Here is an 18,857-nt window from a genome sequence, read left to right as displayed (position 1 = left end):
TCTTTCTAGGAGGAGGGACCAGCATGAGCAAAGGTGAAGGAAGTATGAGAGTCCAATTTGGTGGGGGAGGTATTGGGAGAACAGAAGTACTGGAAACTCCCAGCAAGTCAGTGGTATTCTGAAGCTGTAAATTTCAAGGCAGCTGGGGATCAGTCTGGAGAGAAAGATCAAAGGTATATATTTTTCTTCCTCTAATGTCCAAATCCATCCTGTGCTAATCTCTCATCTCCTTTTATACGAAAAATTTTTTTAATAGTCATGATTTTAAAATACTGAATATTCGTTGCAATAGGCCATTCTTTGGAGATGGAGAAGCTGATCTGATTATTAACAGTAATGAGCCTTCTGCTCTTACAGATTTTGGCTGCTCCATTCTCTTTGTCCATATACCTGAAGTTGGCACTGCTGTTGGTTCTCCAGCATCTATTCCGCCCCTGCCTTCTTGAATACTAGCAGTGTGGTTTGAGAAACTGACTCTAGCAGAAGGGTCAGCTGGTTAACAGTGATGCTACCTCCACTGCCAGGGTTTTAGTTCGTTAATAGGTATGTGATTCACCTTGAGCTGATGGGGAAAAAAATGAATACTTGGAAGAGGATTAGGGGAAAGAGAACCAGACAACTGAACTGTCACTATTTCTAGATGAGACCCAGAAGCTTGTAGCTCAAGGTGCCATGAGGGGACTCAGGCTTATGATCTAGGTGATGTTCTGGATAGAAGAATGGCAAGATGAAAGAAAAAAAAATAAGAATCCTTGATGAATCCTCTGTTGAGCTGGCAAATCCATGAACTCTGAACCTGTACCATTATTGGACTTCCTTTTCTGAAAGCTAATAATTTTCCTTACTGCTTAACCTGTTTTGGGTTGCTCATCTGAAGCTTGAAATCATCCATATCCTAAATGTTGCTTGATCTCTGTGACCTTCAGTAGACACCTGCATGACTTTGTGACTGTGCGCCTTGAGTCTCCTCTCCCTTATCTGTGAAATGAAAGTAATTATGTCTTATCGAGTTTATATGAAGATCATTTGAGATCCGGCATAAAGCCTGAGGGAGGAGGTGTGAACTAATACATGTTGAACATCTATTGTGTACCATGAAATGGGCTGGTTCTTGGCTTTAGGAAGCTTAGAAGCTAGAAGAGAAATTCAGATAATGTTCATATTGAAAGGTACAAAGCTACATGCATATGGACTTTTGTATAGTTAGGTAAGGTCATCGATTCAGTATTTGAATACTTACTGTTCCAGGTACAGTGATCTAAAATGGGGTGGAGGCAGGGGATGAGGAAGAGATTAAGAGAAGGCATATCTGAAGTGTTCTTTAAGCCAAAACCTGACAGATGAGTAGGAGTTAGGTGAGGAATAGGGAGAACATTTCAGGCAAAGAAACATTACGTACAAAATCTGAGAAGTGTGAAAGAACTTGATGTGTTCAAGAAGTAGGAAGTGTGAAAAGGAAGTGTGTGGTCAGAGTACAGTGAACGAAGGATAATGTGGGTGATGAAGTTGGAAAGGTAGAAGGGAACAGATAATTCAGAGCCTTGGTGGTCATGTTAAAGACTTTTGAGTGATCTAGATATAAAATGAAGCCATTGGAAAGTTTTAAGCCAAAGGGTCTCACGATCTGACCTATACCTTTTTTTTTTTTTTTTTTAATTGGGTTTCAGGGCTCAGGCAAGGAAGAGCAGTTAGGCTGGTCAGCATTGTGGGTGAGAGACGTGGGTGGTTCGGACCAGGGTGATGGCAGTGCAGATGGAGCCACATGGATGGATTTGAGCAGCACTGTGGGTGTAGAGCTTGCTGGACCTGATGAGAGATGGAAGGGATGTGGTAAATCGTGGAGAGAGTCCTGCCAAGGATGACTCTGGTTTCTGTGGAACTGGAAAGGACTGGAAAAGGCATTTTTGGGGGTAGTGGTAGAAAATCCAAGATTCAGTTTTGAACATGTTAAATCTGAGCTATCTGATACACTGGAATTAGGGTGTTGAGCTCCAGTTTCACTTAGGTCTGAAGCTCCTAACAGGTCTATCTAGGCCGTGGTTAAAATTTGGACGTCATCAGCAGGTTGTTGATTGTATCCGAGTGTGGAAATGAATGGCTCCTCTGAAGGAGAGCATGGAGAGCAGGAAGGGAACCCCTGCCTCACTTCTGCGAAGCCAGCCCTCATCTCTCAAGTGTCACATACTCTCTTGGAAGCCTGGTAAGAGGAAGCCCTGACCTGAATGGGGTGTTGAGTAAGGGAAGGATTGTAGAATTGCAGCAGTTGGCTAAAAGGGAAGCATGCTGAGGGGAGCCTGGGTGGCTCAGTCGGTTAAGCGTCTGACTCCTGATTTCTCATGGTTTGTGAGATGGAGCCTCACATCGGGCTCTGTGCTGGAATTTTTCTCTCTCTCTCTCTCCTCTCTCTCTCTTTCTCAAAATAAACCTTTAAAAACCTCTATCTATATATGTGTGTGTGTGTATAAAGGGAAAATATATATATATATATATATATATATATATATATATATATATATATATATATATATATATATATAAAAGGGAGGCATGCTGAGAATGGAGGGAAAGTGAAGACATTGAGTAAAAGTCACCAATGAGGTAGAGTCCTGAGCGGGATGGAGGAGTGAAGGTTCTGGCCCTGGTAAGGAATTTAATTAAATTTAAAGGGGTGGAGTCCCAGGGAGGTGAGAGAATTTACTACCAGAAACCTTGAAGCGTGCACGCGCGCGCACACACACGTATTGTGTGCACGTGCACATGCACACCAAGCCTCACACATGCTGGATGCTTCGTGGAGGTCATCTGCGGGGAATGTATGGTTCCTGCTATTTCTTTGATGAATGCTGGGTACTTTAGAGGGGCTCAGTAAGTATTTGTTGAATAAATAATTATGCTCAGAAAATGGGCTGTAGATTTTATTTATGGTCCTATCCATGTTAGGATGTGGAGAGGGTAAGGCAGGAAAAATCTAGGCTTGACTCCATTGAACCCTTCACTTTGGTCTTTCCTTCTCTTTCATGTAGCTGTAATAACTGTTCTAAAGTCACTTGTCCTTTTGTTTGCCTCTTCTATTGGACCATAAGATCTTGGAAGCAAACATCTGTCATATATGAATCCATGTTTCCAGGATCTAATCCAGGGGATGTCTCATGGTACACGCTCAGCAAATAGTTGCACAGTCCATGCAAGCAGGGGTACTTGAGTGGATGCTTGAATAGATTCAGAGGAGGAGGGAACAAGCACTCTTCCAGATGGAGGCAGAGACAAGAAGCTGAACTGCAGGGGTTGAATGAGTTGCATGTGTGGGAGGCAGGAACGAAGTTGCCCGATTTGGTAATCTCATCTGTGATGTGGGCATTAGTAACTTGCTCAAGGTCAAACAACTTGGAACTGATGGTTTCTGGATTTGTGCTGAAATCTTTCTGACTTGAGAGCTCAGGGTTTCCTCTATGCCATGCTCCCTCCTCCCCAGATCATTTCCCATAGTTATCACACCACTTGTAAACTTGCCACTGCTTTGTTTCTTCCCTCTGAGGCCACACGAAATACTGTCTGTCGTGGACGCCTTCTTTGCAGGACTTGTTTTCAGTTATATTTTTTTCCTCTTTGCTAGCTCTCCACTGTGGCTTGAATCCACGGGGTATTGATCATCCTGCCCGTGCCGAAGGTATTAAACTACAGATTGAAGGTGAAGGTGTTGAATCTCAATCCATTAAAAACAAAAATTTTCAGAAGGTGCTTGACCAAAAAGGAACCCCCAAGCGACTGCCAGCAGAAGCTGAGACTGCTAAGGTAGGTAGTAATCCACTAAATTATGGAGATTGTGGAAGCTGCAGCTTTGATACTTTGTGGTCCAGCCACAGAGAATGGATGGTTCTTTCACTCCTTCCTGGTGTATCTTCAGTTAAATGAACACCGACTGCTTCTGGGTTCTAGGCAATGATGAAAATGTTGACTGCATCCCCTTTGGAGTTAAACACGTTTGTGGTCCATGTCCTGCCACGAGTATGGTACAGAATGGGCTATTGAGAAAGATGCCCTGGACTTAAAGGTGAAAGGTGTGTTTGCCAGGCTCACACTTACCATTTTATGAACTTAAGCATGTCATGTGATTATGCAGGCCTTAGATTCTTCTTCTATAGAATGGTATAAAAACTCCCTCCACCATGGGTAGAACAGATGAAATAATAGCATGCATTGGAAGGATTGTGCAAAAGGTCCAGTGCTGCTTGTGCATGAGGGTCTTTGGCAGACAAACACTGTTAATTAATCACTGATGTTTTATTCAGTATATCCATGTATTCCAGGTACTGTTTTAAGGACTCTTGATATACTGGCCTACTGTGTCCCTATAACAATTCTGTGAGGTAGACCATCATAAACAGAACTCTGATGGAAGATAGAATTATCCTACTTTGTTTTAGGATGCTTAGTTCTTTTTCGTTTTTAGTCTTAAATCTAGGTACATAACATACATACACTGGTAAAATGGGGCTTGGGGGGTAGATGATCCTTTAGTAAGGACCACCTCTTCTAAAGGTTTTCCACAGTGGAACTGGCACTTGATGGATTCTTTGTGTGAAATCAGTGAAGATGCTCGTGTCAAGGGCACAGTTGAAGATGTTCATATTAGTTTGCCCCTTGGAAATTGAAGAAACTAGTCTTCATGTGGTGTTCAGTTTTTCCCTTGTGCATTCTCTGCAGAGGAATTTCCTTTCAAATGTTTGCGTGAATGAATATGTGCGTGCCTTGGAAAGCAAATGTTACAGTCAGCCAAGAAAAACTTGAAGTAGAAATGTCACTTTGCTGTCCTATAGGAACCAGCTCCCTCCCCACCCCAAACGTCTTTCAAAATCAAATGTGAATGTCTCTGCTTTATCCACAGTTGTGAATAACTGCTACTGTTACTTCCCTTCTTTAGTGTAGATAATTAAAACCGATGACCTTAAGTGCATGCCTATGTGTGTTGTAGAGTTGGGAAATGATTAGCAAGGATACTGTAGATATTTGGCACTAGACATTTTAGTGGAAAGAAATTGCATCTCCTAGGAAATTGGTCGATGGTTGAAGTTTGGTTTGTGAGGAGAGTTGGAAATAAGTGAGCCCTGTTCTATTTAAACCTCCTCCATCTCTGATGCTACACAGACATCTTGAAAGAGCAAGGGGAAAAAGTGTATGAAGGATCTTCTTTAGGAAGATAAATAGCTTGAGTGGGATCTTTTTAGAAGGATGGTTAAAATATTAAAAAGTAGAGTGGAGGAAAAGAAAATTGCTGGTATTTGTCTGATTTTAATTCAGTTTTAAACATTTCCAGATCATATTGCTGGTCTGTTTTCCAATAAAAAATAAAGTTTTATTTAAATCTGACATGATTTGATTACTTCTGAAGTATTTGGAATATGTGATACTGTAGTAATTCCTGAATTTCACGTTGATAGCATTTGCTTTTGGCTCTAGATCACTTTATATTTGCTTTGCTGAAAGCATACTTCACTGAGAATAAAGTAGTCTATAATGACCCTTTTCTCAAGCATAGTCCACATATTGGAAACCAGATTCATTTGAATTATCCAGATCATCTGCAGTGTAAGGTGTTAAGGGGATTCTGAGTATTTTCACGTTGACATCATATTTAGAAGTGGACAGACCAGAAGCCTTAGTAGAGCTCAGGAAAGGTATTTATTCCCTTTTTCATGGAGGACCCGAGGACAACTGTGTTTGCTGGGCAGACGGAATTAAAAGTAAGTACCACAGTGTGATTACTACAGATGTACAGTGTTACAGACACTGAACCTTCCGTGCCACAGTGTGAACTTATTTTGTGTGTGTACAAATACCTTTAAAGGGTTTTTGTTGCCTTAGAGGGTTATTGGAGTTGCAAGTTTTTTTTTTTTCTTGAGTAAATAATTGAATGTTGGGTAAACTGACCTACTCTCAATAAAAAATCTGTTAGAAATGTATACATTTAAAGGCACTCAGTAATGTAAGTTGGCACAGCTTTTCTGGAGGACAGTCTGATAGTAGCTATCAAAATTTTAAATGTGTGTAACTTCTGAGCCAATAATTCCCTCCAGTAACTTGTCCTAAGAAATAATCATCCAGATGTGCAAAAATGCCTACAGGACAATGGTCACTCTGGCATGGTTTATAATATGAAAATGTTGGGAACAGCCCAACTGTTCATTCCTAGAATGCTGGCTAAAGGTACTATGTATATTCATGCAAGGGAATAGGATTCTGTTCCTCCCTTTATAAGGGTAGGAGAGATCTGTGGATTCATCTTAGTCTGTTCAGTCTGCTGTAACAAAATACCATAGACTAGGTGGCTTATAAACAATAGAAACTTATTTCTCACAGTTTTAGAGTCTGGGAAGTTCAAGATCAAGGTGTCACCAGAATCATTGTCTGATGAAGCCCCACCTCCTGTTCAGATGGCCATTATGTCACTGTGTTGCATGGTGGAGAGGGACAAGAGTGCTCTCTGGAGCCTCTTTTAGAGCACTGATCCCATTTATGAGGACTCCACTGTCATGACCTACGCATGTAAAAGGGCCACACCTCCTAATACCATCACAATGGGGGTCAATATAGGAATTTTAGCAGAACATAGACATTCAGTCTACAGCAATATTTATGTGGGAACATGAGTGTGATGATACTTTAAAGTGAGGGGAAGAGAATGACACAGTGTATATAGCATGTCCCCATTTATGTAAAAATGTCTGTTTCTGAATAAAGACGTCACTGAGTCTGGAAGAGTTTATTGCACAATATGAACAGCGGTTTATATCCGGAGTTGAGATTATGAGGGAAAACCTTCTCTTCACTTCTGTTTTGAGGGTTTTTTTTTCTTTTGTTTTTTAAAGATATGCATGCTTTTAAGTGTATTGACTTCAAATCCCTTTTCAGATTGCTCTATTAACTTGAGTAGCTCAACTGAGACTTTCCTATTTGAGTCGATATTGTGCCTTTTAGGGTGCTGATTTCCTCCCATGGCTTCCAATTCTTGTTGGTAAGTTATTTGCCAAAGGAGTAAGTTCCTTGGGGGACTTTTTGCCTATATGTGCCTTGAGTTGTGGAGACCATTTGGTGAGGTGCTTTTGTGCTTGTCTCCTGTTGAACTTTTTGAGATGTAACAGCTCTGACCAGTGTTACATTACAGTTCAGTTTGACTTTGGATCCCTTTGCTACTGATTATGCAAATCAAGTGGTCCTCCCCCATCTCCCCATCCCATACGCACTTTCTTGTTTGCAGGCTTCACACGGGGAACCTGGTTCCAGCTTCCCATCATGCCTGTGGGCCTTGCCACTTGGAGTCTAGCCATGCTGGGTTTGAAACCAATCCCTCTCCGTGTCACCTGTCCCAGATCCCAGCAGGCATAGTGACCTTCATGCCACCTCATTGCTGCGGTTTTCTGACACCTAAAAATTTCTCTTCTGTGACTTCAAGCTTGGCTTTACATCAATTTAGAGATTGATTTTCTAGTTCCTTTAAGTTCTAGAACCCAAGGAATGGGAGATTGTAGCATGACATGCTTAATATACCATCTTGACTCTGAAATTTGTGTTACTTTCATAATCTAAAGATACATCTCTCTTTCTCTCTATTTTATGTTCTTGAAATAATTATCTTTTTTTGTTTCTCTTAGAATGTGATTTTGGAGCCATTGACTCTAATCCCCAAAAGACTAGGACTCTCATTCCAGAAAGAGGTGGTTTCTGCCAGGAGATGCCTGTAGCTCTTTACCATAAGAGAAACCAATGGAGAACCAAGCTCACTTTTTAAAAATTTATTTATTTATTTATTTTTGAGACAGAGAGCATGAATGGGGGAGGGTCAGAGAGAGGGAGACACAGAATCTGAAACAGGCTCCGGGCTCTGAGCTGTCAGCACAGAGCCTGACATGGGGCTCGAACTCACGGACCGTGAGATCATGACCTGAGCCGAAGTCGGATGCTTAACCGACTGAGCCACCCAGGCGCCCCCCAAACTCACTTTTAATTAAGCTTTATAACTGGGCAGCAGTGAGTCTAGTTGGAAAAAAAAATGGAACCAACTGAAATGTTGGATCTACAAAAGATACTTACCAATGTAAATTCTAATTGCTTATGTGCACTTGGGACTCGAGAGAGTACACATGCCATCAGGGCTGCAGTTACAAGTTCAAGATGGGAAAGAAAAAAAAAAAGAAAAGCCACGTTAACGGTTAATTTTATGCTACAGTTGGATTCAAGGCAAGAGATAAGAAGTATAACATTTTTATCTCCTAGGGAGGTGCAAAAATTATAAAGGTACACATATGGGGGAACGTACAGCCACCACAGATGAGAGCCAAGGTGAGGGTCTTAACACAGAGAAGGCACAGCCTCTGTTGTCCATCAACTTATTTTTATTCTTAATCTTTTTACCATTGTAGTCACGGAGGCCCAAGGCCAGCTCCTAGTCCTGCAGACCAGGTATATGCCCACATAGAAGTTTCCAAGGAGACAGTCCTATGAGAGACCAAGGTCCTTCCTGGAGAGGCCCTGGCCTGAGGTTTGTTCCCCCTTTTCTCACAAGCAGTGGCGATGGAGCAGCCAGAGAGAAGGTGTATCAGTAAAGTAGAACTTGACCTATGTTGTGAAATATGGGTAAAGCTCAAATATGCAGCAGTTAAGAATGGAAGCAATGAAGTCTAAGTACCTTGAGCCAACGTTTGGCAGCAGACTTCCTCAGGTGTGCTCATCAGCAGTCTCCTTAGAGTCAAGATTCATGTTTTGGAAACAGGTTAGAACAATACGTTGGAGCCAAGTTTATGGGATGTGAATGCTAGGATGAGGAATAGGAGTTTGTTTTCTGCCTGCACTGCTCAATATGGTAGCCACTAGGCATATATGGCTATTTAAATTTATTAAAACTGAATACAGTAGATCTACTTCCTTGGTCATACCAGCCAAATTTCAAATGGGCAGTTGCCACGTGTCCAGAGGCTATTGTTTTGGATAGCACAGACCTAGAACATCACAAACTTCTATCAGCCAGCACTGCCCTGATCTGTAGAAAGCTATTGATGAGACACTTGGGTGGCTCAGTCTGTTAAGCATCTGACTCTTGGTTTCGGTTCAGGTCATGATGTCATGGTTCATGAGATTGAACCCCTTGTCGGGCTTCACGCTGACAGCACGGAGCCTGCTTGGGATTCTCTTCCTCTGTCTCTGCTCCTTCCCAGCTCTCATGCAGGGCATGCCTGCATGCTTGCTTGAGCTCTCTCTTTATCTAAAAATGAACTTAAAAAAAAAAAAAAGTTACGTAAGTTCTCTGGGTATAGGAGTAAAATGAGAAAACAGTATTGTTGACATTGTCTCTAATTCTTGTCCTTGGGTCTTGGAGGACATGTGCATCAGTCATAAGAAAGGTTGAAATAGGAGTCTGTTTTGAGAATAATGTTCCCAACTGTTCTGATGGTTGCGATTTCCATTTCCATGGCAACTCTGGCTATGGCATAAATCTGCCTATCAGCAGGCAGTATCCTGCCTGTTCCCTGTTGGAATTCTGGGATGTATCCTCACCATAGCCTAAACACAGCATTGGGAAATGAGAAACTTTTGCCTTCTAGACTTGATTTTCTAGGTGCTCACAAGGAAACTCCCTTTCTGTGTTCTTATGCCTATAAAATAAGGGTTTCCTACAGTTTGTATTTTTTCTTGCCAATGATTCTAATTTGCTAGAGTGTGTAAAGTGGCACAGAGTGAGAATCAAGAGTCTTGGTGGCTTTTTGAAGATGGCATTTTCAGTGTCCCTCATACATGCATGACTGCCTTGTATTTTTTTTTTTTTTAATACGTATCCCTATTTAGCAGCTAAGAAAACAAAGCGTTCAAATGAGTTGCCAAAACTTAGTTTCTGGCTAACAACTAGAGAAAGATGGCATTCAAGTGTAAGTCAAATGACTCCAAACCCAGGGTTTTTTATTCCCTTGACATTAAATGTACAAATGACTTATTTATTGGAAAAGAAAATATAATCTGTTATACTGAGAATCTGGCCGGCTGGGCTGAAAATGAGGTTAAAAAAACACTGCACGTGATCTGTATTCCTCAGAGAGAAACACAGAAAATCTTGATCTCTGTTTTATATAAGGGAGAAGCAATGCCAGCATCTAAAACAGTGAATAATTGCCTGCATTTGGCTTTGGGATGCATTATGTGAATCTTTGGCAGCAGATAGCCTTTTCTCATTAGGCTAATATTAGATTTAGTTTGTATTTCTTTGGCACCAAGTTAAAGGAGCTGGCCTGGAACTTGGTGCTGGAGGCAGGAGGAGAAAGCTTGGTGCTTTGGATAAGCCACAGGCGGATAAATGAGAGTTGACTGGAGATGGCTGGTGGACGTTTGTAACTCTGAGCAAGAAGCATTCATTTGGGATTAAAACAGAAAACTAAAAGAATTTTGACTTGGGTTAAAAGGTGAAGGGTGGATTGTACTTAACCTTGATCAAATTACATTGCTCAGCTGCCTCTGAGAAGGTCTATGGCAATTTGGGGATAGAATGATCTAATTCTTGGCTCTCTGTATTTCTTGGCTTGGGGAGGAAGCGTGTCTCCAAAAGAAGCTGCCAATCCAATATAATGTCACCAATGATATGAAAGGACATAATGCATTGGAAATGTAATGAGCACACACTTTAAGAATTGTCAGAAGGGTCAGAACAAGAGAGGCAAGCCAGAATGACTTCATGCTATGTGAGTTCCAGGGCCCCAGCACATATATACTGGGCACTTGGAAAGCTCTCAGGAGAAACTATAACAAGTCCATATTTGAAGAGGTAAGAATTTATTACTGAAGTATCGAGCTCTTAAAAGTGTAAGAAATAGGGTGTATTTGCACCAAAGATTCATGGTATGATCAACAAAGAAGGAACCTTAGGGAGCATCTGACCACCTAATTTATAGGTAAGGAAACTGACTCTGGGCTTCTCCAAGATTTGGAGGCCAGTAGTGGCCCAGTCTAGTCTCAAATACAGTTCAATACATGGCCAGTGCTTTCCATTCTATCATGCTGACAAATTTATGTGAAACAAGTTCTTGGAGCCATTTGGTTAATGGTACTTTTCTGGTGTAGTAAGACTATGACATGTGCCATTTGAAGGTACAGAATGAAAGGTGCCGCTCAGGAAAAGTGGAGCCCGTAACAGCAGGTGGATCAGAACCAAGTTACAATTTCACTGACCATTTTGACATAGCAGAGGTAGGCCTCTGGAGGAGAGGGCATTTTGGTTCTAGGGATGGCCTGTCTGATGGCTCTCTGCCCCAGTGCTTTTCTTTTCCAGTCTGGAATGTAAAGATCAGTAACCCACTATGGAAGCAGTTTAAAGAGTCCTTAACAGAACTGAGTTAAGACCCTCAGTCAGAACTGAGATATTTCAGGAGAGTATGCATCTACATGAAGGCAAATGTATATCTTGGCCTGAGAAAGAGACAAACATAGGTGGGACTCAGGACAACAGTGAGCTTATGCTGTAGTTGTGATGAAGAATCCTAGTCCTCAATGACTGAGGTTGGAAAAGCTTAGCACTTAAGGGCCTTGGTTAACCCAGCTGAGTAAGCTTAAGAAGCAGGTAAAGCAGAGTCACAGGTTTAAGTGTGAGAAGGAGTAAGATGAACATTATTAGAGGGCTGTGGGAGAAAGAAGGGTTTGGCCTTTGCCTGCAACCATAGCTAAGGGCTATTGCTAGTTCTTAGGGAGGGGCATTACAGTTTAACAAATACACATCTTCCCAGAGCACATACAGTCTCAGTGCCCCCCCCCCCCCTCTCTCTCTCTCTCTCTCTCTCTCTCTTTCCCTCCCTCCCCCCACACATACATATGCTAAAATACCTTCTTTATAAAATGCATGTTTAGTAAGGTTTTTAAGTGAATCTTTGTTTTCCTTGGTATCCTACGTTGTAGTTGCTGTTGAGCTATGAACACCTCAACTCAGGTGACCATTTAGAACGGGGTTTGCAAACTTACAAAGGGACAGATGGTAAACGGCTCTGCACTGTTAGAGGGGAGTGTTGCTATCCCCATGTGACTTTGAGGAAGTGGATGCATTTCTCTGAGATAGTTAAGTGGTGGACCTGTGGCTGAGTTGCATGTCTGCATATCCTCACTGCTCCATATCCTTCAGCTGTGCCTCTGCCTCTGGGGGGTGCTAGGCATCTCAGCTTCTGACGCTGCACACCCAGTATGATGGAGAACTGTGGGGAGAGGGGTGGGAGGTAGAGGGGTACTTCAAATCATTTTAAAAGAACACTTTTTCTCTTCTCTATAATTATACAAATGAGCACAGTGTATGTTCTATTTGGACATAAGTTGCCAAAAGTTTATAGTTGGAAAGGAAAAAAAATGTAGTAAGTAATCACTTAAAACTACCCTGATTTACTCCTACATTGAGAAAGATTTTGTAATGATTGAATTGGAAAAAGAGTATTCCACTATGTAAAAGAAACAAAATACAAACTGCATAGGCACATCTGTTGTACAGAGATGGAGTATTCACCAATATATCCTGTTCATTCATCTGCCCCTACAACCTATTCTGAAAGCCATGCATGTTCCGTCTCCACTGTCCTCACAGGTCCACATCACCATCTCCTCTCCCGTGGACCACCTCAGAAGCCCCTTAACTGGCTTCTGCTTCACTCCTGTCCTCGTGCAATCATGCTCCACACAGCAGTATTGAATCAGAGGATGCCATTCACCTGCTAGGCATCCTTAATGGTTTTCCATAGCACTTCATGAATTTAAATTTTCACTTATCGTGACTGATAAGACCCTAAGACCTTTGGGCTTTGCTTGCCTTCTCAACTTTGTCACATGGCAGGCTCTCTTCTGGTTAGTTGAGCTCCAGACATACTTATCTTTCTGTTTCCTGAATATACCAAGGTCATTCTGTCTTGAGAGCATTGGTACTTGTCCTCCCTCCTCCTGGTTTCCTCCCCTTCATCATTGCACAGCTGATTCTTTGTCATTTAGGTCCTAGCTCAAAGCTCAAATGTGCCTCTCTAGAGAAGCCTGACCACCCTAACTAAATTAGTTCCCCAGTCACATTCTGACATCACTGTCCTTCATGGAAGTTCTACCTGTCTGAAATCCTCCTGTTTATTTTCTGTGTCTCCAGTAAAATTGAAACACCTTGAGAGCAGTGGTCTTGTCTGTCTCATTCCCTGCTATAACATCACTACCTGCGACACTGTCTAGCACATAATGAAGAATGCATTTTTGATAAACGAATGAATCCATTGATGTGAGACAGACGTCTCTTGCCTCTGAGTCCTCCTCTCTTTTGCCTCATCGTTAATTCATTATGTTTAGCCTCTCTACAAGTGAACAGAAAAAGATAAATCTTGCAACATCCTATAGTGGTTGGCCATGTGGGGGGAATAGTTTTCTGAACCGTTTTCTCACTGAGTGATGAGTGAGACCTCATCCGCAGGGTGAGCAGTGAATACTTCCATAGCCAATCAACTATTCTTCATCCTCAAAGTCTAGATTGTCTCTAAGCCAGAGAAAATAGCTTTTTTTCAGTGTGGCAAGCATTCTAAACTTAGATTCTCCAACCTCCATGTCAGGACCCGGTAATCTCCTCTACCTCCAGGGTTGGCCAAGATTTCAGATGGCAAGGTTCTCTCACCCCCACCCATAACTCTCTTTCAGCATCCTCAGCATAGGCATCTGTTGACTCTCCCGATTTCTTACCCTATTTTCTATTCTTTTTTTTTTTAAGTTTATTTATTTGAGAGAGATGGCGTGAGTGGGGGAGGGGCAGAGAGAGGAGACACAGAATCTAAAACAAGCTCCAGGCTCTGAGCTGTCAACACAGAGCCTGATGCAGAGCTCAAACTCCCAAACCATGAGATCATGACCTGAGCCAAAGTTGGACACTTAACCGACTGAGCCACCCAGGTGCCCCTCTACCCCCATTTTCTTGAAGTCAAAACTGGAAGGAGATGAAAAGCAACAGCTTCTCCTTAAATGATTAAGAACTTTGCCTTAAATTGAAAATCAGACCAACAGGCACCAATAAATACCTAAAACATTTTCAGTTCTTAATGAATTAGAAATGGCTTTTAAATGTTGCTTTCACAGGTAACCTTAGACATTTGCTATAATAGTCTGCTTGGGTTGCTATAACAAAATATGCCTAGTCCATACTAGGTGGCCTTAAACAGTAGATCTATATCTCTCAGAGTTCCAGAGGCTGGGAAGTCCTAAGATCAAGGTGCCAGCCAGTTGATTCCTGGTGAGAGCCCTCTACCTACCTGGTTTGGAGAAAGATAGCCTTCTGGCTGTGTTCTCACATGTTTGGGAGAGAGTGAGCTCTAGTCTGTCTTCTTCTTAAAGGGACATTAATCCTATGTGGTTCCACCTCATGATCTCATCTAAAACTATGTCTCAAAGCCCCATCACTAAATGCCATCACATTGAAGTTAGGGCTTCAAGATAGGAATTGGGGAGGGCACACAAACATCTGGTCCATAACATATACTAAACATGCATTTTGGCTAAAAGCTAAACGGCTGAGTGTTAAATCATTATTTGGCTGAAGTTGAATATCACCATCATAGAATGAATGTCTTGCTGGCATACAAGAATAAACCTGAAATATTAATAAGAATGCCTATTTATTACAACTTAATTAAAATTATACCAAGCAGATTCTGTTAAAAATTGGCATTGTGGTAAGTGGTAATAATTTCTCAGAGCTGTCAGCTCCTGTGGTTTTTATATTGTACATTTATGATACTGAAAATGTGCTCTCTCTCAGCTGAGGTCAGTAATGGAGCAACCTAAGATTTTTGTCAAGCTCTGTCATGACAGGGTCATGCTAATGGTGATATCCCCCCTTCAAGTCATTAAGTTTTCTCCTTCTCCAGTAGTAACTACTAAAATAAAGGCTTCTACTCTTGGGCTTGCCATCTTGGTTGAAAGTCATGAGGCAATTTCATTGAAACAGTCCCATAAACTAAAGCTTTGGGCTATACTTGAAAAAGATGCTTTTTTAAAATTTCAAAATGAAGCTTAATTTTGTTGCTATCGCTTGTGGTTTTTTTAAGCAACGTTTTCACAATATTCATTGTAAAGCAGGATTCTCAACTCAGCAGCCAGAATGGTCTAGTTAATGTGCGAGTCAGATCATGTTCTTCATCAGCTTCCCGTTTTCCTCAAAAGCCAATGTCCTTCAGATGCCCTACCAGGCCCTGCGTGATCTGTCCCCTGGCACACCACTCATGTCATCTGCTACCACACTAGCAAAAGCTCAGGCTGTTCCTACGTTAAACTGGGCATCTTCCCACCTCAGAGCCTTTGTACTGGCTGTTCCCTCTGCCCACAATTCCTTTTCCTCAGGATGCACAAGCCGTGCTCCTTCATCTCCTTTAAATCCTCGCTGCTCAGCCTTCTCAGTGAGGTTTACATGGGCTCTTCTATCTAAAGAATGAACTTTTTCCCAATGCCCCTGATCCCCTCCCAGCCCCAGTAGACCCATCACTTGCTAAAACCGTGTATCATTTCCTTATTATGCACATTATTATCCTACATCACCATCCACCACAGTGTAAACTCCAAGGGCAGGGACCTGTTTTGTTCAGTAATCCCTATGACTGCTAACCATGCCTGGTATGTCCTAGGAGTGCAGCCATTTTTTGTTTATATGAATATTTGTAATAATCGGTATACATTTCATCATCTGGCTGATAAACTTTTAATCTTGTATGAAGCAAACCAGGAGAATCTTACTCTAAGCGACATGCCTAGTTTTATTGGAAAGGGAATTTTCATATAGGGACAGTAAACCTGAAGAACACCCCTGTTTGTGTCACTGATGATGCCATGGTGATGAGATATGTAAATAACTTGTAAGATCAAATGATAATAATTGCACACAAGTTTGGGGTTGCCAAAAACACAGTTGAAATGGCATTTGGCTACTTGGCCTGCCAAAAACCAAGGTCGAAGCCAAATCCTAATAGCAGATTTTTGACCAAATGCTACAACCAAAGCTGGATTTAGGCACCTCCTCATTCTTAATATAATTAACCAGTTTAGACCCTAATTGGTCACATGTCTACCTTCCACACTGTGTAATCTATTTTGGGGGGGGCGGGAATCTGATACCAACCTTTCACATGTTGTAAATACACAAAAAGGGTTAACCCTACAAAGGCCTGGATAATAGTAACCGCTTGCAGGTGGCCAGTACAGGCCAAAACTATAACAAAACAGAAGAGAGGAAGATCTCAAAACGTGGATTTGTTATCACACAAACATTCTTATACAGGATATGGGACTTCACTATTTTGATTTATCTTCAAATTACATCGTAAAGCTCGCCAGGCTCTAGGGCCTAGGTCTGATCCCTGTCCTACTACTTACTAGCTATATTACCTGGGGCTCATTTCTTGACCTCTCTGCTTCAGTGTCTTCATCTACCCAGTAGGGACAATCCTTGTATATACCTCACAGTATGGTTGTTAGAATCACTGTGGTTGATGTATATGGTGCTTAAAACAGCTCCTGGCATATTGTAATCATGATGTAAGTTTGCTACTATTGTTGTTCTTAATATCATCCTCCAGATATTTTGGCCAGATGGATTAGAGAATACTTTTTTTTTTTTTTTTTTTTTTTTTTTTTTTTTTTTTAGCAGTGGGTTTCAAATTAGGTGCCTATAGCCATATTGGATTTATCAACAAGTTTTGTTTGCCCACACAAACTTAAAGTTCAGATTCAACAGTGGAAAAACCCAGAAATTCTTTATTTAAAAGCTCTAGATTTTCTACTTCTGGAACTTAAAAAACCTGGAAATGATAAGCCTAAATTTATACCAGCTGCAGCTGTCAACTGTTGCCCCTTTTAGTTTGGTTCTGGCCCTCTTTACTCATTGTGTTTCCAGCTAGGTTTCTCTAAGCAGTTTAGTTTGTGACCCTTGATAAACAGGACCCTGACATAGTATAAAAGTCAGTTAACCTTTTCTTATTCTGTGAAAATGGCTCTTTTACCCTTAAAAAATGTACAGGTCATTCTATATTCAAAGTATCTATTGGACCCCCTCTCTGGTGATACTATATTGAGCAAGACAGAAGTAGAAACTGGATCTCAAACACATACTTGATGCAAATTCTAATATATATTTGGAAGGAAACCAACTAAGGTCTGAGAAACTGTTAAAAATGTTAAAAATAGCAGCCATGCCCAAAGAAGCAAGAACACTTCTTGGGAGCAAGAATGCTTCATGGAGCTAGGTCAGCTTGTGCAAAGACCCTCAAGTACAGAAGATTGTATCCTGCTTAGGAAAGGAGAGAAGACCAGTGTGGAAGGTTTACAAATGGCTCAAGAGGATACTGGACCGATTGTGTGATTTTGTCTGAATTTTATACTTAGTGCAATGGAAATCCTTGAAAGGTTTTAGGTAGGTGAGGGACTTAGGAAGAGAAGACTTGAGCTGTTCTTCAGAGTTGATTGGAAGCAAGCAAGAGTAGAAATGGGGAGACTGGAAAGTGACCGTTGAAGTTGATGGCATTGACAGATGGTGGTGTGTGGGTCCAGGGTGGAGTCAATAGAAATGGAGAGAGGTACGCAAATTTAAGTTCATTTTGAACATAGAATTGGTGAGACATGATTAGATAGAATTCATGAGGCAAGGGAGGAATCAGGGATAACTCCTATGTTTCTGATTGGAGTAGCTAACTGGACATTGGTAAGATAGGGAAAATTGGCAAAGGAGGCTGTTAAAAAGGGGAAGCTTTGGGGGGGAAATCAGGAATTTCATTTTGACCGTGTTAATTTTATAATTTCTCAGTTATATCCAGAGAAGATAGCAAGTAGGTTATTAAACTTGGGAATCCAGATTTATGAGGGAGGTCTCAGCCACAGATAGACTGGAGGCCATATCTGTCACATTGTGCATAAGTGAGAGAGAGAAAGTATAGAAACCAAGAGTTTCTCCATTGGTCCTTATCTCTAGGAGGTGGTATCTCTTTGGCTGCTCTGCTTCTGTTGCTGCTTCTTTGATGGTTATCCTTGACCTCTTGTCATTGCACTTTGAGCTTCAGGGCTAGGCTGTTGAGTTTGTAGGGTAATGGTAGCAGAATAAAAGGCCTTTTGTAGAAACACAGCTCCTCCTACTTTTTTCTGTCCAGCCTAATATTGATCTCTCTCACCCACAGTCATACTTGCCTACTGTTAATGGTTTTAAACTTCTAGTGAAGAGGCTAGTGCATATGGTCAGTATTCAGAAAAGGGGAGGAGTAGGGTTGTTGGGGATGAGCTGCTGATACAGTTTTTAGGCTTTAAGGCTTACTAGCTTTGCATATGGATGTGAGAGTGTGTTTGCTTTTACCAGTACTGTCATGGGAGAGGACACTTGTGTTTGTTCACACTATCTGCTTCTCTCCTGTGCTCGTGGAAGTCTGCACTTCCCAGTTTCTTAAACTGACTAGTTCTAGACATTGGCCTTTGAGAGAAAGCAACCTGTACTAAAAGCAGCAAAACCCTGGTACAAACTTCCAACTTCCTCTTTTCTTTTGGGGGAGTATGGTGGCTGCATGTTTAGATGGCAGAGCACAAAGTCAAAAGAACTTTGATCACTAAGTCAATGGAGGACAGCTACTCAGGAGCTGAATTGTAGCTGACTTTCTGTAGAAGCAAGAAATAAACTTGTGTCCTGAGGTTTTGAGGGATGTTTCTTACTGCAGCAGAAGCGTAGCCTAACCAGGTCAATCTAGGTGACATCTGGAACAATGCAGTAATGCTTGCTCAAAACATAAGCTACTCAAGGGCAGGCATCTTGCTGAACCTCAGGCCAAATTCAACCCCCCAACAAAGATGGGTGTGCT

At 41.5% G+C, this 18,857-nt stretch overlaps 1 protein-coding gene across 9 annotated transcripts in view; it reads left to right on the top strand.

The window, feature by feature from the left end:
• The window catches only part of SAMD12 (sterile alpha motif domain containing 12), a 384,154-nt gene that overhangs the window by 34,085 nt on the left and 331,212 nt on the right, over positions 1-18,857 (top strand). For 8 of the 9 annotated variants that reach the window (XM_047842704.1, XM_047842705.1, XM_047842708.1 and 5 more), the window contains exons 2-3: positions 2,062-2,200; positions 3,614-3,792. In XM_047842704.1, the coding sequence (XP_047698660.1) occupies positions 2,095-2,200; positions 3,614-3,792 (285 nt within the window). In that variant the 5' untranslated portion in view covers positions 2,062-2,094. The remainder of the gene's footprint in view (positions 1-2,061; positions 2,201-3,613; positions 3,793-18,857) is intronic. The other variant, XM_047842709.1, reaches the window with a different exon arrangement.

The sequence above is a fragment of the Prionailurus viverrinus genome, chromosome F2 (assembly GCF_022837055.1).
Source record: "Prionailurus viverrinus isolate Anna chromosome F2, UM_Priviv_1.0, whole genome shotgun sequence".
Taxonomy (NCBI): domain Eukaryota; kingdom Metazoa; phylum Chordata; class Mammalia; order Carnivora; family Felidae; genus Prionailurus; species Prionailurus viverrinus.
The sequence above is the reverse complement of the archived record's forward strand: the minus strand, read 5'-3'. Positions and strand labels throughout refer to the sequence as shown.